General features: G+C 43.6%; 1 protein-coding gene across 1 annotated transcript in view; it reads left to right on the forward strand.

Moving 5' to 3' along the window:
* zfpm1 (zinc finger protein, FOG family member 1) overlaps window positions 1-24,943 on the forward strand; it is an 85,096-nt gene that overhangs the window by 48,586 nt on the left and 11,567 nt on the right. Inside the window, exon 4 of the mRNA XM_014124275.3 lies at window positions 14,507-14,640. Within this exon, the coding sequence (XP_013979750.3) occupies window positions 14,507-14,640 (134 nt within the window). The remainder of the gene's footprint in view (window positions 1-14,506; window positions 14,641-24,943) is intronic.

The following is a 24,943-nucleotide window of genomic DNA, read 5'->3' on the forward strand; positions in this document are numbered from 1 at the left end:
GCAACATCTGTCCGGTGAAGTCCACAAAGCAAATGTTTCATACAAACAGTTATCACCTGCAGCATGGTCAAGCAAGTTAATGTTTTCGACAGTTTACTAAACAACTAGTGATTTAGAACCACAGAGTTACTGCACGTCAGCATAAAGACAACAAGAGCACTGCCTCTGCTATTCCAGCGCCATTTCAACTTAAACATTTCAACATCAAATCAACAAGGCTGTATATGCATAGTGTAATACACTGAAAACAAACTTAGATATACCAAAAACGATTTAGTCCAATCAATGTTGCTAAATATCATGTGGCTGTCCATGGTACTGATTTCTGTGTGTGTGTGTGTGTGTGTGTGTGCGCGCTTAAACAAAAATGTTGACTCACCCTACTTGTAGACTAGTTGAATGCCAATGGCATCCTCCTTTTTTTCATGTTGGCAAACCGGTCTATGGCTCTGTCATACAGTACACTTTTAGTTTTTTGTTGTCATAGGCTGCCTAGTTAACTTCTTGGGGCTATGTGGGACGCTAGCGTGCCACCCGTGGTGCACCCTATCAACAGCAGGTGCATTTCAAGAGCGGCAAATTTGAAACCAAATAAATGTCAAAATTCAAATTTTTCAAACATACAACTATCTTACACCCTTTGAAAGATAAACATCTCCTTAATCTAACCACGTTGTCCGATTTCAAAAAGGTTTTACGGCGAAAGCATAAAGTTAGATTATGTTAGGAGAGTACATTGACAATAGCTGTGTGTAATGTTTTGTCAATTCAAAGACAGGGTCACCAAAACCATAAAACCAGCTAAAATGATGCACTAACCTTTTACAATCTCCATCAGATGACACTCCTAGGACATTATGTTAGACAATGCATGCATTTTTAGTTCTATCAAGTTCATATTTATATCCAAAAACAGCGTTTTACTATGGCATTGATGTTGAGGAAATCGTTTCCCTCCAATAACCGGCAGTCAAGTCAGCACCACAAATTAAATAATTAAAATTAGAAAACATTGGTAAAATATTATATTGTCATTTAAAGAATTATAGATTTACATCTCTTGAACGCAATCAACTTGCCAGATTTAAAAATAACCTTACTGGGAAATCACACGTTTGCAATAATCTGAGCACTGCGCCCAGAAAAATATGCTTTGCTATACAGACAAACGGCCATGTTGGAGAGATCTAAAATCGAAAATACTATGTAAATAATCCATTACCTTTGATTCTCTTCATCAGATGTCACTTCCAGGAATCCCAGGTCCATAACGAATGTAGTTTTGTTCAAAAAAGCTCATCATTTATATCCAAAAAGCTCCGTGTTGTTAGCACATGATCTAAGCCAGCCGGACTTCTCATCATGAACGAGGGGAAAAAATATATTTACGTTCGTTCAAACATGTCAAACGTTGTATAGCATAAATCATTAGTGCCTTTTTTAACCAGAACATGAATAATATTCAAGGTGGACGAATGCATTCTCTTTTATAACGTATTGGAACGAGGGTACCCAACATGAACTCGCGCGCCAGAGTCTAATCGGCCATCACCGTTCCATGGCTCTTGTTCGGTCAGATCTCACAGTAAAAGACTCAAAACACTTTGTAAACGCTGGTGACATCTAGTGGAAGCAATAGGAAGTGCCAAAACATTAATCAACCCCTGTGTGTTTCAATGGCATAGGCTTAAAGGTCATTCAACACATCAGGTATCCACTTCCTGTCAGAAAATGTCTCAGGGTTTTGCCTGCCAAATGAGTTCTGTTATACTCACAGACACCATTCAAACAGTTTTAGAAACTTTAGGGTGTTTTCTATCCATATATAATAAGTATATGCATATTCTAGTTACTGGGTAGGATTAGTAACCAGATTAAATCGGGTAAGTTTTTTTATCCAGCCGTGAAAATACTGCCCCCTAGCCCCAACAGGTTAAAATGCTTGCTAGCCTGACTTTCTCGTATGGGCAACAATTAACCAGCTAAGCTAGCTAGTTATCTAGTTAATGTGAGCCTACTAAGCTACATCTAGGCTGCATATTGAACTTGTCTCAGGCCAGTGGCACAACATATTAATTTATGGTTAGATCAGAATCGCTGTCATAATCATTGGCCTGTACAGAGAATTACGTCAAAACCACAAGTCCAAATCCCCATCTCCATCCATGGCTTAGGAAAGGGCCGATTTAGAAGCTAGCTACTACAGGACAACAACACAAGCAGACCAGAAACAGATACGTGATTTGATTGGTCTGAAGCCAAATCCAAACTGGCCTCCCTTGGGGGGTGTTTTGCTGCACCGGAACATCCCACAGATGAGCTCAGCTCAATGCTGATTGGCAAAAAAAAATGTATCAAGGTAGGCCAAATTCTTGCTGGCATCAGTCAATCAATTAAATGCTACGTCGGCAACATGTTATACTCTTTTGGTCCAGAGAGAATCAGATACATGCACTAGACATGCGGAGACAGAGGGGTATTGTTTCCCTCGCTCGGATGATTTCTCCAGTGAGATTCAGCCACTTGCAAATTGACAGAAAATTATGAAAACACAGAGAGACGAAATATAAATTATTTTATTTATTGGTCAAATATTTGTTGAAGCCTGGCTTCCCTTGGCATCCATGAATACACGCCACTGCCTACATGTGAAGGTCATAGGAGAATATCAAATTGGGTGTCAAATGAAAGCTAAGAGCCTATATTTTTGGGAAATTAAGGCATAGATTCAATTTTCAACCATTTTCCAATTAAAAAATTTGCCATAAGTAAAGGCTTTGATTTCTGTATGAACAGATGGAAAAGGGGTCTTAGAAAACATCTGCCAGAAAAGGTATCAGAAATACATCAGAACATAATAATGTTGACGTAAAGACCCCTGCCAACTAATATCAATACGTATATTTCATTTTGGAGAAATTGTTTACCTTCTGTAAGTTTAAGAAATATTGCATTGTGCCTTGTAATTCTGTTACCAAAAACCCACATGTCTTTAAGATATTTTGAAATTTATCTCCCTCATGAGGAAGCAGGATAATGAAAGTTCACAAAAGTAACAGGTAGACCTACCAATTAGTTATAGTGATTTTACTAATATCATTTTTTAAAATGATTTATTAAGTGATTAAAACTTGTAATTCGTTGCCAACTGAATTGACATAATGTTATGTTCAGCTCATAACTGTTTTCTTTCTGTCGTCAGGTGGTCAAACCAAGAGTTATAGAACAGTCTGAGTGGACAACTCCTCTTTCTCTCTCACTCTCTCTCTCACTCTCTCTCTCACTCTCTCTCTCACTCACTCCAGTTAATGTGACCACTCCCAGCTCTTACTGACACCTACCCATTAGCCTCCTCTCTTTCCATTTACTGTAACCAGCATCCTCACACATTGAGCACCGGACGTCCATGGACATTGAAATGTATTTGAAATTTGGTCAGTCCACCTTGGCCTGACTGGACTGGACTGGACCAAATCTGAACCTATTGTAGATGTATGTTTCACAAGTTTGCATAGCACAGTAAAGTACTGAGTATAGTACAGTAAATAAAAGTAGTGTGCTGAACTCTACTGTACTGAACTCTACTCTACCCTACTCCGCTGTGCTATATTGTACTGCACTCTACTGTACTCTACTATGCTGCATTGGGATGTCCAAACTACTTGTGAAACATGAGGAGATTGACATTCATATCCATAATTATGCGTTTCTTGTGTAGTACATATCAGGGACCCATGTTGTAATTCCGTTGCTGTAATTCTGTTTAAATCAACTTCACTTACTTTAGTTCAATAACCAAAATATATATTTTGTAAACTCAAGGTGCCATGTCATAGCTGACACCCCGTTCTTTCTGCAGACATGTTTGAATCTTTTTTAGAGAAAGTGGTCGCATAAAAATCTAAGGGTGACTACACAGTTCTTCCACAAAAAAATGTTTTGTAAAATTTTCAGTAGAACAGGTCAAAAGTAGTTCATATGTATAGAGTTGTAAGGTTTTGTTTACCTTTGAAAGCAATGGTTTTTGTTTGGCATACATTTGAAAGTTGAAAAAAAAACGGTGTCAAAGCATCATTCTGTTACTGTGGAATTGCCCTATAGTAACTTTGATTGGTTAGTGGGCCTTCTAGAGGCCTGTGTTCAGTACATACAGTAGCGGTTCCACACCTGCTCTCGCTCTACTGTAACCTCAGGGTGGTGCGATGGGCTGTGGGACCGCTGTGGTTGAGAAGAAACTGCAACAGCAACCCAATGTGTGTCACATGAACAATTCTACTGTTTGTGTGTGGCTGACTGTCACTCTGCCATCATAAGCAAATCTGTTCCTGTGAATAAATATGGTAGCCATTACATGTCTGTTTCACTGTGGTAAAATAATAGGCTCACTATTTAATGATGGACCTGCTTGGTGTATTTATCTAGAATGAAGGAGCAACTGTAGTTCATCCTTAACTACCCCCTCTATCTCCGTTCCTCTTGAACCCCACCCCTGTTCTCTCACTCTCGCTCTCTCTCAACTGGCCCTGTCTCTGTGTCACTCTGCTCCCCTCGTGATGATTGATAGGCGAGGGGTATAATCTAAAGGAACATTTCTCAGTGCTGTCCAGGCCCTATCAGCCCAGCTGCTCCCATCGCCGATGTGTTAGCGCCTGCTGCCGGGACAGAGCCATGGTGATTACAACCCTATCAGATGCCTGGCTTCTCAGCAGTGCTAGCCCACATCCTGTCCTTCCTACCCTGCGTTTCAGTTCGTTCTTTCCCCCTCCTGTCCTCTATCTCTCCACTGCCAGACTCACACCAACTTCCCACTCCAGCTCACTGCTCCACTATACTGAATGTTTTTATATGGTTTAGATCTGATGTGTGTGATGAGATTTCATGCAGGGGAAAGAGCATTGTCACATGTACTGTACTGTGGTGAACTTGGAGAGGGTGATGCATTTTATGAAACGCATCATTGGCTTGGTGTGCCCAAATGGAAATATCTCTGGAATGATTGGATGTCAATACAGTAGTTACCTCCTCCAGCCTGATTCAATGAATTAACACCAGGAAATGGGAATTTCTGACACTTTTTCTGACACACTCCTCTAACAAAAGCTGCCGTTAATACTGTAGGAACAAAGTAGCCATTTTTGGAAGTGGAACAAGAGCAGACTCAATTGTCTCTCCTCCGTTAGCCCATTAATACTTCCCTTTTCTTACCCGTGATCAGTAATGTAGTGGTCAACAAATAGGTGGGTAACTCTGCTCACCGGTCGCAGTGACAAAAAGAACGCTTCCTATTGTTTTAATGCATTTTTCTGCAAAAGGTGGGTAAACGGCGTTTACTTGCATTTACCCTCCACTACACCACTGCCTGTGATTTCTGTCTAGATTTATTACAGGAAGCAGCATTATGTTTAAAAATTGTTTGCTCTTTTAAAGTACAGACACAAACCAGAGTGTAAGGAAAGGACTCGTATTTTATGGCATGTTGTTTCACATCCTTGTGCGCTATTATTATAGCGCCTTAGGCCTTCTAACTTCTAGCTAGTGAATCTGTGCATGGCCCTGACCGTTTACAGTAGCTTCATTCTAGAACACTCTACATCCTGATACAGCTATGATTGAAATGTCCTTCATGAAGCCAGAAGGAGTTGTTAAAGAAGACATGAATTAATGATTGAATTAATTATCGAAGTCACATACCGTACAATTAATTTTGTGGCTTTGCCCGAGTCTTTTTTTTTTCCCTCTCTATGCGGAGAGAATGTCAAGAAACATTTTCTAATTAATTTATGTGTGATTATCAGGGAGAGTTTCTGGAAGGTCTCTACTTTCAATTTCTAAAAGGGTAGCAGTGGAGGAAGGGGAGGCTGTAAGAGATTGAGGCAAAGAATGAATAGAGATTGAGCTCACGCGCACATATATACACACAAACGCACGCACACACACTCTGTCTCTCTCTCTGTGTGTGTGTGTGTGTGTGTGTGTGTGTGTGTGTGTGTGTGTGGGGGGGGGGGGGAGATCAGGGGTAGTATTGGTGTCTTGATCAGATCTAACCATTCTCCCCTGTCTGTGACCCTCCAGTCCTACTGCTGCTGCCCTTGACCCTAATAAAGCTGCTCTCTGTTTTACAGTGCCCTCTGTTGGTACAGCTTCCTGGAGACACAGGGAGTACATTGCACATAGCCACTATTAATGATGACATTCAGTGCTTGTCCTTTTTGTATGTTTCTTTTTTACATAACCTTGGACTCCCAGCTGGCTGTGTTTTTAGAGTGATAAAGTATACTTGAAGCATAAACTCAGACAAGGGTGTTACTAGTCATGTATCTCAATCACAGGCTCTTATTGCAGGTAAACACATTCAACCACTGGGCTTTGAACTCAAAATGAAGTTTTGCATGTGAATGTCAGCATTCTTCATTTCTGTCTGTATTCCCAGGAGTACATTTTGTCAACACTGTCTTGCCACCCTGGCTTACAGTAATGTTCCCCATTTTGTTTTAAGTTATTTTATCTTATTTCACATATTTGGAATTTGCATGTTTGGCATCTGCTCTTTCCTAGGGTATGTATTTTGCTGATAAAAGTTCAGCAGTGCAGTTAAAAGAAATTAGTTGGGTAAACAGTCGTAAATGTCAATGATAAAGTTCTGTTGAAGCTCATCTGATTAGCGTGGCGATGCAGGTGTCTTATCTTTGCTGTGCAACAGAGGGTAAAATGGAAATGATTGCGTCCTGAGCATGAGATGCATATCCCAAAAATGTGTATATTTTCAACTGAACCGCTACTGGACCCGAAGGGACTCTGGTTCTGCTTGGATGATCATGGAAATGTTTCTTGTTAGAGAGTGTAGGTGGAAAACCACGCCTTTTCTCTACCCAGACTGGAGGAGTGGGCTTTCTCTCTCTCGTCTCTCTCTCCTGTGTCTCCCGTCTCTTGTCTCTCTCTCTCTCCCCCCATCTCTCTCTCATCTCTCTCTCTCCCGTCTCTCTCTCTCTCTCTCCCCCCCCTCTCTCCCGTCTCTCTCTGTCTCTCTGTGTCTGTCTGTCTCATACACACAGGCAGGTATTGATACTATTAATTCTAGTGGTCTCTCCAAGCCTGCAACGTAGGCCTCCTGTGGCACTGCAGTGGATAGCAGCTGGCGAAAGTGCAATCACTGGAGAACAAACTGGATGAGCTCCGTTCGAGACTATCCTATCAACTGAAAAACTGTAATATATTATGTTTTTCAGAGTCGTGGCTGAACAAGGACATGGATATACATCGTCAAGACCGTCAAGATGTTATTAATGCAGGGAAACTAAAATCTGTTTTTTTTAAACATTTTTACCTGCGTGTCACCTGTGCAACTGGAGGTGGCAACTCTAGATCACCTTTATTTCACACACAGAAACACATACAATGCTCTTCCTCACCCTCCATTTGGCAAATCAGACCATAACTCTATCCTCCTGCTTCCTGCTTACAAGCAATAACTCAAACAGGAAGTACCAGTGACGCGCTCAATACGGAAATGATCCATTGAAGTGGATGCTAAACTACAGGACTAGCACAGATTGGAATATGTTCCGGGACACATCTGATTGAGGAGTTTACCACATCAGTCACTGGCTTCACTAAGTGCATCAATGACGTCGTCCCCACAATGACCGTATGTTTATACCCCAACCAGAAGTCATGGATTACAGGCAACATCTGCGCTGAGCTAAAGGCTAGTGCTGCCGCTTTCAAGGAGTGGGACACTAATCCGGACGCTTATAAGAAATCCCGCTTCGACCTTCGTGCTATCAAACAGGCAAAGCGTCAATACAGGACTTGCAAACTACCACGGATTACAAAGGGAAACCCAGCTGCGAGCTGCCCAGCGACACGAGCCTAACAGATGAGATAAATGCCTTCTATGCTCACTTCCAGATAAGAAACATAGAACCGTGCATGAGAGCAACAGCTGTTCCGGACACCTGTGTGATCTCGCTCTCCGTAGCCGATATGAGTAAGAGTTAACATTCACAAGGCCGCGGGGCTAGGACATGCGGCGTACTCAGAGCATGTGCTGACCAGCTGGCAAGTGTCTTCACTGACATTTTCACCCTATCCCTAACCCTTTATGGCTGCGCACAACTCCAACACCATCTTTAAGTTTGCTGATGGCCAGGCGGTGATAGGATTGATCACCGACAACGATGAGCCAGCCTGTAAGGAGGAGGTCAGTGACCTGGCTATGTGGTGTCAGGAAAACAGCCTCTCCCTCAACGTCGGCAAGACCAAGAAACTGTTTGTGGACTACAGGAAACGGAGCGGCGAGCATGTCCCCATCCACATCTATGAGGGCTGTATTGGAGCGGGTCGAGAACTTCAACTTCCTCTGTGTTCACATCACTAAGGAATTAACATGGTCCAGACACACCCACACAGTTATGAAGATGGCACAGCGCCTCTTCCCCCTCAGGAGGCTGAAATGATTTGGCATTCCTTTGTTCCTCAGTCTATTATCTATCGTGTTGCCTAGTCACTTTATACCTACCTATACAATTACCTCGTACCCCTGTACATCGACCCAGAACTGCTACTCCCTGTATATAGATAACCATGTTATTTTTTACTCCTTATTGTTATTTGTTATTCACTGTGTATTTATTCCTCATGTCACCATCTATTTTTATTTTATCTTTTAATTTTAATCTTTAACTCTGCATTGTTGGAAAAGAGCCCGTAAGTAAGCATTTCACTGTTAGTCTACACCTGTTGTTTGCAAAGCATGTGACAAATAACATTTGATTTGATTTACCGGGCAGAGCAGAGATGGAGTCCCCATGCTGAGTGAGTGGGGAAGAAAGCTCAGGGATTTGTCATTCAGCAGAGGTTAAACCTCACCTATTAGCGCGGGGTCGTAGTACGGCCCCGATTAAAGATTTCCTGTTGTACTGTGTCAAAAAAATCAATGGCTCCGCAGCGATGTGCTCATTTGATATCAACAATTGTTTTTTAAAATCAATTAGCCTTGATAGAGGAGACTATGGCGTTGGGGAATGGGGAGCACCTGTTACTTAGGGTTGTGTAACTGCTTTTTGTTAGTCATTGAGATCCAATCAGGTGAGTCCCTGTGAGCCTGCTCGACTCCCATTGGACGGTGCAGATGGTCATGCATTTTGTTTTGCATATGGGACAACCAACAGAACGCTAGGTTAGGTTGGCTGATGTAATGTTGGTCATTGTCGTTGAGTAATGCTGGTGATGTTGTCATTCATTGCTCAATAACTCAAAGTTCTTGTCCATTAGACCATGAATTGCTGTCCAAGAGTCCCATGAATTGTTGAGAATAACTACGTAAATGTACGCTATGTATTTGACCTGTACCAGGAAGTGCTACTGTATGTCTGTCTCAAAACATTGTTTGGGTAATCTAGTCTGAACTCCGGCCCCCCTACAGTACTATACCATAAACTACAGTCATAGGTAGTACGTTAACATGATATAATTTATAACCCATTTGGTGGTGTTGGGTTACTCATAGGGCCATGTAAAGGCAGAACATCAATGTTCACTGCGCTCATGACAATTTGACAGACTCGTCAAACTACTTTCAGGTGTCTGTTACCAAGTATGTTTTTTTTCTCAGCTTAGATGTGATGTTTCCTTTGTTCCTCTTGAAGGGTTCAGAGAGGAAGGGAATTTGCGTGAGTCTGTCTGTGGATACGTGCCACAACAGGTCACAAACGTACAAGGTCTCTATAAAATAAAACTGGTAATGTGATTGTTGGTTACATCCAGGTCAATGATGCATTTGAAATACTGTACATGTATATCACAAATTATTTTTGTTACTAATTTATGACCTCAATGTTGCATTATTCACCCTCCTGTCCTTCCTCTCCGTCCTACCCTACCTCTATCCCCATCTGTCTACTCATCGGGTAATTGCATTAGTCATTTCATTAATGATAGAGTGATTATTTGTTTTATTGTCTGCTGTTGTAAACGGACAGGGCGCCCCAGTGGCTGGTGAAGCAGCCGTATTGATGAGGCTTTGTGTGGACACTGCCAGACTGGAGCTATATTGATAAGGCTGGCCACTCGGTCTGCGTGGACTCTGTCGTAAAAGATCCCTATTGATAAGGCCTGTGTTTTTGTGGCCACTGGTCACGCAGCAGCGTAGATGATGTCTGTGGTCCAGGCCGGGGATATTGTTGAGGGCTGTGAGGGTATAGATATGGTGTAGAGGCGAGGAGAGGGGCCAGGGTATCAGGCGGAGTGGGCAAGTGGCAGGGCTTTGAACAGGGCTGTGTACCTCAGTATTGATAAGAGCCCCAGGTCATTATGAGGTTTTGTGGTGGGCGGTAGTGGTAATTAGCAGTGATTAGGATTGGAGGAGGCCCTGCGTAGAGTAGCGACATGCTAACCTGCAGAGATTACAGATGTGCAGTGATTAAAATGGGCCTCATGATCACTCCCTCCGCCTCAGTGGGAGGATGAAACTGATCTCTAATTTAAAGCCGCCGGTTGGATGGTGTGCCCGGGCGGCTGGCCGTGGGCACCTCAGAGCTGGACCCTGCCATCCAGGAGGTGACGCCGCCTTCCTGTGCTACAGATGATAGAGAGGGCGAAAACTGGGCAGCAGGATCAAATATTTGTACCTTCTAAATCAAATCAAATGTTATTTGTCACATGAGCCGAATACAGCAGGTGTAGACCTTAGAGTGAAATGCTTACTTACAAGCCCTTCACCAGCAATGCAGTTTTAAGAAAAATAAGTGTTAAGTATTTACTCAAACTGAAGTTAAAAAAAATACATAAACATCTTTTTTTTGAGAAATAACAAATAATTAAGAGCAACAATAAAATAACAGTAACGAGGTTCTATACAGGATGTACTGGTACAGAGTCAATGTGCGGGGGCACAGGTTAGTCGAGGTAATTAATATGTACATGTAGGAAGAGGTAAAGTGTCTATGCATAGATAATAAACAGAGAGTAGCAGCAGCGGAAAAATATGTGTGGGAGGGGGGAGTCAATGCAAATAGTCCAGGTAGCCATTTGATTAGCTGTTCAGGAGTCTAATGGCTTGGGGGTAGAAGCTGTTAAGAAGCCTTTTGGACCTAGACTTGGCCCTCCAGTACCGCTTGCCGTGCGGTAGCAGAGAGAACAGTCTATGACTAGGGTGGCTGGAGTCTTTGGCAAATTTTAGGGCCTTCTCCTAACACCGCCTGGTATAGAGTTCCTGGATAGCAGGAAGCTTGGCCCCAGTGATGTAGTGCCTTGCGGTCGGAGGCCGAGCAGTTGCCATACCAGGCGGTGATGCAACCAGTCTGGATGCTCTCGATGGTGCAGCTGTAGAACTTTTTGAATATCTGGCGACCCATGCCAAATCTCTTCAGTCTCCTGAGGGGGAATAGGCATTCTAAACACTGACTCTGTGTGCTCTCTTTGTATTTCCTCACAAAGGTAAAATCTCAGCAGACAATTTCACAATTAGGTTAATAGTGGTGCTCACGTTGATAAGGCGTCATGTGACCGAGGCCAGCCAGGGACAGGGCAGCAGACTGGACATTGATGGAGTGTTGAGATTAGGCGGTTACAGTGTGATCTGACCAGGGGTGATGGGTAATAGGCCAAGCCTGGACACTGGACTTCAGCCTCACTGATGTGGACAGAAGACTAACACGGACTAATAGCTAATAGAGACATGGGCATATTGCCTGTATAGTCTTCAACATTTCATGAGAATCAAATACATTTTAGCTTTAGAGATTTACAATGGAGTTTGTTTAATCATGAGTTTGTTAGCCCAGTGCAGTTTCATACAGTAGCTTACAGTGTGTTCACATATTGTGGTATGAGCTCCATTTATGACAACCAGAGTTAAACGGTGGTCACATTAACACAGTAACACACTCAAAAACACATTCACAAGCTTGATTCGTTCCCATCTCCTTCTCACTACTGCGTCTGAATCTTTTTCTTCCTTTCCTTCACTCTCTCTCCCTGCCACCCCCTCTTTCTCCATCCCTCTCTCTCCCACTCTAGGCTTGTGGGAAAGACATTTTATCAGCGTCTGTCTGTTGTTCTCTGGTGGGGATAGATACAGAGAAGATAGATGAGTGTTTTGACATGGAGAGTGTTAGACAAACACTCTTATCGCCTCGGCACTTTAGCCCGAGCCCCGAAAGTGAAGCTGAACCATGGGGGGGGGGGGGGGGGCACAGTGCAACAGAATCAACATGGAGGGAGAGGGACAGGCGGACGCTGTGTGTGGAGCACCACTGGTTGGTACACAGCAGGTTTCCAATGGGACTGCACTGTAGAGCACCATTTCTACGGGGGCTGTGTCATATGACGACTTACTGTATGTACTGGACTCAGTGAATTTCTACATGTCTTTCTCAATCATCCCTTTGTGAGAGATGTGTATTTTTGTTGAGATCCTACTTGGTTGATCCTCTGTGTTGTTGTAAGGGGTGTCAGTTTGTTAGTGAAGCGTTCTCCTCCTCAATGGCCTGTCTCCTCCTGTTCTAGTAGTCTAGTAACCCCCCCCCCCCGCACATTCCATATATCAACTTCCAGTAATTTATTGGGTGATTAACCCAATAGTGTGCGACTCTCTGTATTATGTATTTTTATAGTTTATATTCGTCGTTTGTCAGCATGTGCGCAGCTCATGTTTTTTTTATTGTACATAATGTCTCCGCCATAATTTCCTATGACTGAAAAACAGCTTCTGGACATCTTAACAGTGATCACTAACCTTGATTTGGAGGGAAATTTCTATTTCAACAAGTTGGCAGCTCTGGACATTCTGCTTACTCCGGACCAGGCCTTAAACACCCAGGTCTCGAAAGAGGAAGCGGCGGCAAAAGAGATGCAAGCAAGGGCGCATACTGACGCGACTACGTTGGTGAACCACCATTGCCCTCTGTTGTATTGGAGTGCACTCCCTGGAGAACAAACTGGATGAGCTCTGTACGAGCTCCGTTCGAGACTATCCTATCAACGGAACCTGAAAAACTTGAATGTTCTATTCTCAGAGTCGTGGCTGAACAAGGATATGGATAATATACATATCTGTTTTTTCTATACATTGTCAAGACCGACTCAAGTAAGACAAAGGTAGGGTGTGTCAGCTGGTGCGCAATCTGTAATGTTAATGAAGTCTCGAGTATTTGCTGAGTTAGAATACCTCGTGATAAGCTGCAGACCATACTATTTACTATTTTCATAGCTGTCTGTTTACCACCACAAACCAATGCTAGCAGTGATCATCGACGCGATGAGGCAGCTTATAGGGAGGAGGTGCAGTGTGGTGCCAGGACAACAACTTCTCCCTCAATGTCAGTAAGACAAAGGAGCTGATTGTGGACTCCAGGAAACGGAGGGGCGAGCATACTCCCATCCACGTCAAAGGAGAAATAGTGTAGCGGGTCGAGAGCTTCAAGTTCCTCATTGTCCACATAGCTAAGGAATTAACATGGTCCACACACACCCACACAGTTGTGAAGAGGGCACGACAGTGCCTCTTCCCCCTCAGGAGGCTGAATAGATTTGGCATGGGCCCTCAGATTCTCAGAGTTATACAGCTGCACCATTGAGAGCGTCTTGACTGGCTGCATAACCACTTGGTTCGGCAACCGCAAGGCCCCCGACCGTAAGTCGCTATAGAGGGTCCTGCTATCCAGGACCTCTATACCAGGCGGTGTCAGAGGAAGGCCCAAACAATTTTCAGACTCCAGCCACCCAAGCCATAGAATGTTCTTTCTCCTATTGCACGGCAAGCAGTACAAGTGCAGTAAGTCTAGAACCAACAAGACCCCGAAGAGCTTCTACCACCAAGCCATAATACCTCTAAACAAGACTGCTAAATAGCTAATCAAATGGCTACCTGGACTACCTGCATTGGCCTTTTTTTGCACTAACTCTCTTGCACTGACTCCATGCACACACACTGGACTCTACCCACACACTCACACATATTTACACGGACACCCCACGCATACACATGCATACTGACGACACACACTTTCACACTCATCACATACGCTGCTGCTACTGTTTTATCTATCCTGTTGCATAGTCTCTTTACCCCTACCTACAGTATATGTACATAGCTACCTCCATTACCCATCAACTCGGTACTGGTACTCCCTGTATATAGCCATGTTACTTTTACTCGTTATTGTTATTCACTGTGCATTTATTCCTCATTTCACTAATTACATTTTTGTTAGATGTTTTATATTTTTTAACTCTGCATTGTTGGAGAAGGACCTGTAAGTAAGCATTTCATTGTTAGTCTACACCGGTTGTTTACGAAAATCCTCGACTCCCATGTCTGTTCCTCAGTTATCTCCAGCGCTCTGGCCATTACATGACATAGATCATTGTAGTTGTGTTTTGTTTGAGACCGTATTTTTACCTGGATTTAGTTTGATTTTGTTTGGCTGTGTATCTTGTTTGCTTGTGGGACCTTAGTGACTTAATCTCTCTCTTCCCTTTCTCTTCTCTCCCTTTCTATCTATAGATGATCTGGAGCTGAGTGATGATGCTGCTTACCCCAAGGTCCTGGCCTGCAGAGACCTCACCACCGACACACTATGGGGGCCATACGCTGGGATCGTCCAAACAGAAGATGCAGGAGATGACCAGGAGTCAGAGGTGAAGGTTCAAAGTGCATGGATTGAGATATTAGAGGTCAAGTAGCGGGTTGGGTTCTGTCAATAGGACAGGATAATAAAAACAATTACTTATCACCCATTGATCTGTCAGTGGTGGGAAATGGAAATATCTTTGTGTGCATGTGCACACGCTCCTATTACCCCATGGCCAATCGCTATGTACATTTCCTTGGGAAATGTTAGAGACAGGATGTTCCTCTCGCTGGAGTTGTCTCTTATTCATCATGTGCTGAAAGTCCATCTAATCATGTGATTCTGAGCTGGAGTTTTCCTGGCACTGACCAGATACAGATACCAGAACATTGCACACTCTCATACACAAAAACACACACACACACATACACACACTTTCTCTGGACTGGATCAAATACTTTTTAAAGATTTGTAATCCATGCTCTATTTAAGCAATAAGGCTTGAGGGGGTGTGGTATATGGCCTTCGGAAAGTATTCAGACCCCTTGACTTTTTCCACATTTTGTTATGTTACAGTCTTATTCTAAAATTGGTTAAATTGGGTTTTTCCCTCATCAATCCACACACAATACCACATCCATGATGACAAAGAAAACACAGGCTTTAAGAAATTTTTGCTAATTTCTATTAAATTTCTTTGTTGTTGAAATAATACATTTACATAAGTATTCAGACCCTTTACTCAATACTTTGTTGAAGCACTTTTGGAAGCGATTACAGCATTGAGTCTTCTTGTGTATCACCATACAAGCTTGGCACATCTATATTTGGGGAGTTGCTCCCATTCTTCTTTGTAGATCCTCTCAAGCTCTGTCAGGTTGGATGGGGAGCATCGCTGCACAGCTATTTTCAGGTCTCTCTAGAGATGTTCGATCGGTTCAACTCCATGCTTAATACTGTCTCAGAGCTCTATGGACAATTCCTTCGACCTCATGGCTTGGTTTTTGCTCTGACATGCACTGTCAACTGTGGGACCTTATGTAGACAGGTGTATATTTTTCCAAATCATGTCCAATCAATTGAATTTACCACAGGTGGACTCCAATCAAGTTGTAGAAACATCTCAAGGATGTTCAATGGAAACAGGATGCACCTGAGCTCAATTTCGCATCTCATAGCAAAGGGTCTGAATACTTATAAGGTATTTTTTAAATATTTTTTTTAATACATTTTCAAACATTTCTAAAAACCTGTTTTCACTTCGTCATTATGGGATATTGTGTGTAGATTGCTGAGGGGAAAAAATCTGTAATACAATTTAGAGTAAGGCTGTAACGTTACAAAATGTGGAAAAAGTCAAAGGGTCTGAATACTTTCCGAAGGCACTATACCACGGCTAAGGGCTGTTCTTTGCACGACGCAACGCGAAGTGCCTGGATACAGCCATCAGCCATGGTATATTGGCCATATAACCCAAACCCCCGAGGTGCCTTATTGCTATTATAAACTGGTTACCAACGGAATTAGAACAGTAAAAAGTACTTTTTTGTCATACCTGTGGTATACGGTCTGATATACTTTACCACAGCTTTCAACCAATCAGCATTCAGCCAATCAGCATTCAGGGCTCAAACCACCCAGTTTATAATCCAAAATGTGTAGCGGCCCTTTGCGATGTTGTTATTACATGACGGTATATGCCGTATGTATTCCCCAAAGGGTTAATAAATATATGAAGACATTATACTTGAATGACCATGAATCTTTCTCTGAGAGACTGCTCCTCTACTTTTTGTCTCATGCTGATGCATCCATGAGCTTGACTGACTCACTGGTCCTGCAGCCTTTCCTCTCCCAGCTGCAGCCCAGCAAACCCAGACCAGCCCACCCCTCTCCTCTACCCTCTGCTCCCCAGACGTCCGCCTGTATTTTATCTCTGCGTGGCGCCATCCTCCTGGACAACAAATCCCAATGATTGATTTCTGGTTGATAGGCTCTCATTTCTAAGATTTAGTTTATTATCAGAATTTCTGAGTCCACACACCCATCACCCATCTTTCGTTTCCTCCCTTCCGCTGCTCATCTCCTTTTCTCACTCTTCCCTTTCTATCATGTTCAAGAAGACTACGTCTCAATGCAGTTTTTATTAGATTTTCGGAGTTGACCATCTCTTTTGAATTCTCACCTTCTCTCTAACCTCACCCTCTCCATCTCTCTCTCTCTGTCTCTCGCTCCCTCTCTCTCTCTATCTGCGGGCTGAAAGAGTGAAGACTGACCCTCAGTCAGGAGGAGATAGTGGGTTTAATCTCACATTCCTCCTGTGTCTCCCACTGTCACTCCGCATCCTCCTCCCACAGTTCCCCGCCCGCCAGGCCGCCAGCCCAGGGGACAGCAGGGGTCAGGGTTACCCTCAATAGAGTAGATCCACCACTACTCAGCCCTTCATCTCTATCTCTGCTTAGCCAAGATTGCTTTCTGCTGCGTTCTCTCCCACTATAAAGAGACCAATTATTATTAATAAACTACTGGTGCTTACAATGGATGTGCAATTTATTTGGCTTTGCGTGATTGTTGCCATCGTGTACTGTGTAAAGATTCAACATTGACAGCCTAAACAATTCCAAATGCCCAATTTACACAGCTAACTTTTGTTTATTTTGCTGTGATTGAGTTACACTTATTACCAACCTTTCTGCTTGATTGGCCTCAGTAGGGAATATTATGTGTAGGGGATTGGACAAAGGGTTACCTGATTCAGCTACAAGATTATGTTTTTGTAACAGAAAAGAGACATTCAGTGTTGATGTGTTGGTTTCATGGCAGTATGCCATTAGCTGTCCTGTTAGTGTGACCTCCTCCCTGTCCCTTTCCACCTCAGACCTGTCCCGCTGGTGGTGTCATGCAGCCTGCAGTGGCGTCTGGAGCCCTGGGGTTCTGCCCCTCATCACATCACATGGTGACTTGGCACCACCCGCCTGGCCTCGCTTGGCAGACCTGCAGATCCATGCCAAACCTGCCTGCTGTGCTCTGCCTTCTCTGAGCAAATGTGCTTCTTATTTGATCTTGCCAGATAAGCTATCAGTTTAATACGGGCCTACCCTGTAACACAACAAGACAAGCGTTCACTTTGAACACCCACACACACTGCACACTAGTGCACTCTCACACAACAAACAAAGATCCTAGCTAATATAAGACCTGTTCTTTTTTGATCTGATATACAGGTAACTGCCGAAATAAAGGAAACACCAACATAAAGTGTTTTACTAGGGCGTTAGGCCACCACAGGTCAGAACAGATTCAATGCACCTTTGCATAGAACCTACAAGTGTCTGGAACTCTATTGGAGGGATTGACACCATTCTTCTACGAGAAATGTGTGTGTTCGCTCGCGCATATGTTTGTTGCTTTGTGTGGGTGGGGATCATGAGCGACAGTCAGTTCTAAGGAAACGGGGTGGATAGTGAGTTGATATCCATGACAGGTCTCTCTTAAAGAGATCTCACTCATTAGATTATCAATGTCACTGGGCTGTGTGTGTGTGTGTCATATGGAAATCCTGTAATTTGCATCTCTTGAGAAAGAGGCATTAAAATCTATTTAAATAGATTCTGTCTGATATGGATGTTGGACTTTGGTACACAGCGTAATAATGTTTACTGATGAGCTGATCAGGTTTCCTTCGATTTCTGGGAGTTTGTCATTCAGTGAACATGTCCTCGTCTCATGGCAACTGAGGTGTGTATTTTCTGATTGGATCAGACACATCTGATATAGTTCCCCTCGTTTTGATTGTATCACAAATTGATCAAATGATGATGATTATATTTCTCAGTCAAGAGTCTTAAGATTAGTAGGTTACACCTGATATGTAGTGATGATTTGGTGGTAACAAACAAATTAGAATAATTTCATAATGACAATGCTTCAACAAATAAAAGAACATCATGCTTTACAGTTTCACCTTAGTTTGAGTGATACTCCTCCAAACCATCTTCTGCCGAGCACACACCACTGTAAAAGCAAATCAACTTCCGCATCACTTTTGTTCCCCTCTCTTCACCCTCCTGTCTTTCGCGGAAACAAAGCCTAGAGGCATGATCCTAGAAGGAGCGGAGTGTGGAGTTCAAAGCCTTATCACGTGCAAAACGTCTTTTCATCATGTTTTAGAAACAAGCGTTAGCGCTAATCCCCCAATAATCTCTCCAGGAGAACTCAAATGATAAGGCCCGCCACCCACGGCTTGCGAACACACTTTTGGGGAGTCTCTCCCCCTCACTGCTCTGTCGTTCCTTACGAAGGACGAGTGAAGGTGAGAACCTTCACTCTCTCTCATTCTCTATCTAGCAGTGTTTGTTTACCTCCTGGTAAATCTCTCCAGTTGATCTCAAATTATCAACAGAGACGGTCTTTGGCAGCCTTCTGCACCCTGCCCTCTCAAATTAGATCTTAATTTAAACAGTCGCTCCAGAAGACCCCAAATCTGTAATTTAGCACTTGTCACCCTCTTGATCGCTCCTGAATGTCTATGATAATAAAGTGCACTGAACTAGCTTAATCTTGATGGCAGATATGTTGAGAGCACGTCCATGTATACGTTCATTGGCAACAAGGACCTGAGTTTGTGCTACAGAGCTAGAGCTCACAGGACGACCAGAGGCCTGAATTCTTCCTCAGACACTTCCACTATGGCATCTCTCCCTCTTCCTGCCCCTGCCAGACACTGAGAAGGTGTTGAGTAGCGAAGGGAATGGACCAAAGAGGTGGACTATGGTAGGGGCAAGTAGAGAGGCAAAAGGGAGAAAAAGAGAAATTATAGGAAAGAGCAATGGCAAAAGCCAGCAAAAGGATGAAGGCAGTGCTAGAGAGGAAGGGAGATGGAATGGAAAGAGGTGGGAATGGAGAGATGGAGTTGATGGGGAGGGGGTGCTTATTCTCATCACTCAGTCCCTGTGACTGGGCTGGTATCTGCAGCTCGCTGTCATCTGCGCTGGCTTCTGCGGGGCGGAGAGTAAAGGAGAGAGGGAAAACCTATCTCCGAGGCTCATCTCCGGCAGTTCTGGAGCCCGCTTTCCAAGAGTGCCTCATTTTCAAATCTCTTATCTTGCCTGTTTTAAGTATCGCAGTTTTATATTTTTACATGTCATTTGCATGCAGCTCATCAAACCTGGATTATTTTTTCTTGGAGGCACACTACATGACCAAAAGTATGTGGACACCTGCTCGTCGAACATCTCATTTCAAAATCATGGGCATTAATATGGAGTTGGTCCCCCTTTGCTGCTATAACAGCCTCTACTCTTCTAGGAAGGCTTTCCACTAGATGTTGGAACATTGCTGCGTGGACTTGCTTCCATTCAGCCACGAGCATTAGTGAGGTCAGGTGCTGATGTTGGGCGATTAGGCCTGGCTCACAGTCAGCGTTCCAATTAATCCCAAAGGTGTTCGATGGGGTTGAGGTCAGGGCTCTGTGCAGGCCAGTCAAGTTCTTCCACACTGATCTCGACAAACCATTTCTGTCTGAACCTCGGTTTGTGCACGGATGCATTGTCATGCTGAAACAAGAAAAGGGCCTTTCCGAAACTGTTGCCAGAAAGTTGGAGGCACATAATCGTTTAGAATGTCATTTGTACAGTGCATTCTAAAAATATTCAGACCCTTTTACTTTTTCCACATTTTGTTACATTACAGCCTTATTCTAAAATGGATTCAATTGTTTTTTTCCACATCAATCTACACACAATACCCCATAATGAAAAAGTAAACAGTTTTTCTAAATGTTTGCACATTTATAAAAAATGTACTGAACTATAACATTTACATAAGTATTCAGACCCTTTACTCAGTACTTTGTTGAAGCACCTTTGGCATAGATTACAGCCTCAAGTCTTCTTGGGTATGACGCTACAAGCTTGGCACAGCTGTATTTGGGGAGTTTTTCACATTCCTCGCTGCAGATCCTCTCAAGCTCTTTTTCAGGTCTCTCCAGATATGTTTGATCGAGTTCAAGTCCGGGCTCTGGCTGGGCCACTCAAGGACATTCAGAGACTTGACCGAAGCCACTCCTGCGTTGTCTTGGCTGTGTGCTTAGAGTTGTTGACTTGTTGGAAGGTGAACCTTTGCCCCAGTCTGAGGTCCTGAGTGCTCTGGAGCAGGTTTTCATCAAGGATCTCTCTGTACTTTGCTCCGTTCATCTTTCCCTCAATCCTGACCGTCTCCCAGTCCCTGCCGTTGAAAAATATCCCCACAGCAGGATGCTGCCACCACCATGCTTCACCGTAGGGAGGGTGCCAGAGAATCATGTTTCTCATGGTCTGAGTGTCTTCAGGTGAATTTTGGCAAACTCCAAGCGGACTGTCATGTGCCTTTTACTGAGGAGTGGCTTCCATCTGGCCTGTTGTAGAAACATCTCAAGGATGATCAATGGAAACAGGATGTGCCTTAGCTCAATTTCAAATCTCATCACAAAGGGTCTGAATACTTATCTAAATGAGTTATTTCTGTTTATTTTCAATAAATGTGCAAAAACAAATTAAAAACCTGCTTTTGCTTTGTCGTTATGGGGTATTGTGTATATTCAGGATTTTTTTTTATTTAATCAAATTTAGAATAAGGCTGTAACGTAACAAAATGTGGAAAAAGTCAAGGGGTCTTAATACTTCCCGAATGCGCTGTATGCTGTAGCATTAAGATTTCCCTTCACTGGAACTAAGGGGCCTAGCCCGAACCATGAAAAACAGTCCCAGACCATTATTCATCCTCCACCAAACTTTGCAGTTGGCACTATGCATTCGGCAGGTAGCGTTCTCCTGACATCCCAGACAAACCCAGATTTGTCCTTTGGACTGCCATTTGGTGAAGAGTGATTCATCACTCCAGAGAACGCGTTTCCACTGATCCAGAGTCCAATGGCGGCGAGCTTTACACCACTCCAGCCAACGCTTGGCATTGCACATGGTGATCTTAGGCTTGTGTGTGGCTGCTCGGCCATGGAAACAGTTATTGTGTTGACGTTGCTTCCAGAGGAAGTTTGGAACTAGGTAGTGAGTGTTGCAACCGAAGACAGGCGATTTTTACGAGCTTCAGTACTCGGCAGTCCCGTTCTGTGAGCGTGTGTGGCCTACCACTTCACATCTGATCTTAGACGTTTCCACTTCACAATAACAGCACTTACAGTTGACCAGGACAGCTCTAGCAGGGCAGAAATTTGATGAACTGAGTTGTTGGAAAGGTGGCGTCCAATGATGGTGCCACGTTGAAAGTCACAGAGCTCTTCAGTAAGGCCATTCTACTGCCATGTTTGTCTATGGAGATTGCATGGCTGTGTACTTGATTGTATACACCTGTCAGCAACGGGGCTGAAGTAGCAAAATCCACTATTTTGAAGGAGTGTCTACATACTTTTGTATATATAGTGTATATGCAGATGTGTGGTTGTGCATGAGCAGACCAGTATAAGGGAATGTGATTCAGTGTGTTTGTACAGTAAGCACATGTGTTAGTGTATTAATGAGCGTGTTTATTTGTGTTAAAGAAATGTGTGTGTGTGTGTGTGTGTGTGTGTGTGTGTGTGTGTGTGTGTGTGTGTGTGTGTGTGTGTGTGTGTGTGTGTGTGTGTGTGTGTGTGTGTGTGTGTGTGTGTGTGTGTGTGTGTGTGAGAGAGAGAATGTGTGTGTGTGTGTGTGTGTGAGAGGCGGATGTTGAGTAGGTTTCTGATGTTTATCTTCCTTCCTTTTCTTCTCTGTATTTTTGGAGGATTCACACAGTGACCTCTTTGTTTGGGACAGTGAGTACCCCCTTCATTCCCCTTTTGGGAAAGAAACCATTTCCTGAAGGGGAGATAGAGGGGCAGACAGAGGGGTAGGAATGAGAGAGGGAGGTCGAGGAATGGGAAAGAGAGAGGGATGAGAGAGGCTGTGATTAGCCATACAGTACTGTAGAGTGGGAGGGATGGGAAGATTAAGCGAAGGGGAAGAGGTAAATGGTAGGAGGGGGTGAAAGAGAGAGCGAGAGGGATAACGAGTATGAGTAAAGACCAGGCCAGCCCCAATAGTCAGGAGGTCTATGGTGGAATTCAGTGGAAGTCAGCTGAACTGGCCAGGAAAGGAGAGACTATTCTACCTTCCTGTTCTTTTCTTCTCCGTCTGTCCAGCTGTGTCCGCTTCATAGAGTACATTCAAACACACTTGGATGATATCATTATCCAGGATGCACACATTGAAATAGAAGTTCATTATTGACCAATCATTCCATTGGGTTTCTCATGGTTCCACAGAGAACAGGATTCTATAATTGCTTTAATCACCAGGGAATATTCAGCAAATTATGGTAGCAATGATGTGTATGCAAATGAAAATCTATGTGGAGAGTTGACAGTGGTATGAAGGCTTAATCTTCTAATCTACTGGAGGATGGGGGAGGCGTTTTCTTATTTCCTCTGCTTTAATTGAACCGTATATTAAGCTGAATTGATCTGAGTCGAGGTTAGACTTGGAGTTAGTTCAGGGAAAGGTTTCTCCCTTCATTTCCAACCCCCAGACAAGAGCATCTGGGGAGAATTCTATATTCCTTTTTATACTCCGCAACTACAGTGCTACAGAATGAACGAATAGAGAAATGAAATCAGCCGAGCATCATTTGCATTCAAGTTTTATCGGTGTGAGAAGAGGGCGTTTTTGGGAGTGATAAGGAGAGGGCGTCGTGGGCTGCGGTGAGGTGCGTGCGACTGAGGCTGTGTGTGTGCGTGTTTGGGAGTTGAAGGTGGCTATGGTGAGCCTGTATGGTGTGGGGAGGGGGCTGGTGGTGGTTAATATCAGACCAAATAATTAGATTTGCTATCGTCACGGCGGCAGCAGTGCGGGGATCAGGCAGATTAAAGCCCGGCTGAGCTGATTAATATTCATGAGAGACGAGGGTCCGGAAGAGGGGGCTTAGACTGCACCTCAAAGACTCCCTCACTGAGGGACTTGAAGCGCTCTCAAAGTGCCTGGATCCTAGGGAGACCACCAGGGTGAACGCAGGCAGCGCTGAGCAACATTCTCTTCTCCTCTTAGTCTTTTAGTCCTCCTCTGGCTCCCCCTCCCTTGTTCTCTCCCTCCTCCTTAGAAAGTGTTTCAGTTAGGGATGTTGTACACTGCATTGTGGGATAGTTTACAGCACTAGTGGTGGAGTGTGCTTGTTAGCTGGTTGTGTGTGTGTGTGTGTGTTCAGTGGTAGGGACTTGCCATTTGATTATATGTTTAATTTGATACTGTGATTGTTGATTATGTCCTCCAGGCTAGGGAGATACTAGAGGCTTCTCTGCTCCTCTTAACTCAACCATCTTTGGCGGCCACAGCCTCTGTTGGCTTTGTTAATTACACATCCTATCAAACTGCAATCTTGCCCCATGTCTTTTTAGTTCATATTATCTCACTGTGTGTTGGTTCCAGCCATCATTCAAGCCCCAGTGCAGTCAGGGCCCGAAGCCAGATCAGAGCCAGCTAAACCACCATATCCACCTCATCTTCTCTCTGCTAGTCTCAGAGAGTCTCTCAGAGAGCATTTTGCATTTGTTCAAACTGTCCAAAACTCCCAACTGATTCTGTTGTAAGCTTTTATTTTTCTGTCCTATATACAGTGTGAAATGTTCCTGTGAAATTTCCTCAAGTTGGACCACACTGGCCTTTTCTTCAGTGAATACCAAAGCATTGTGATAGATTTATGATAAATTAGTCTGAAACAAATTAGCAGCACTTATAGCTCAGACGGCTCCAGCATTGGGTTACAAACTAAAACAAAAGAAGCCATATCTCTACATCAGCGCAAGTTCCCCATGAAATACAATACGCAGCGTCTTCAGGCTAGAACAGACCGATTCAGAAATAAATCCTTCCACTGTCCTCCCTTGCCTCCCAACTCACCCCATATACCCCCAGTCCTTGTACACACGTCAGTTTAAACTCATACCTCATATTCTCTCAAAAAGTTTCAGTCCATGTGGTGCCATGTTGGAATATGTGTACCAAGGTATCCTCTGTAGCAAGCAGACTGACTGACTGACTGACTGTGGTTCTCCTGAAGCGGCGTGTGTCAGGGCTGTTGCTGCTGAATGACTGCTGCCACCTAGTGGAGACAGTGTTCTAGAATCTATATGTCCTCAGGCCTCCATACAGGAGTAGGGCTGCTATAGGCATTGTGCAACTATACTATACGGTAGTTGTGGAGCTCAACCTAATGCTACTGTGTTTATGGTTTTACTACACACTCTCATGAATGTATCATTGAACCTCACAAAGAAGACAACATTTTACTGGGACTGCTATAAGATATTTGGTTACGAACACACTCTGCTTAACTGTGCCGTAACACACAGAGGTACGTAGATGAGT

Source organism: Salmo salar, chromosome 10, assembly GCF_965601325.2.
Source record: "Salmo salar chromosome 10, fSalSal1, whole genome shotgun sequence".
NCBI lineage: Eukaryota > Metazoa > Chordata > Actinopteri > Salmoniformes > Salmonidae > Salmo > Salmo salar.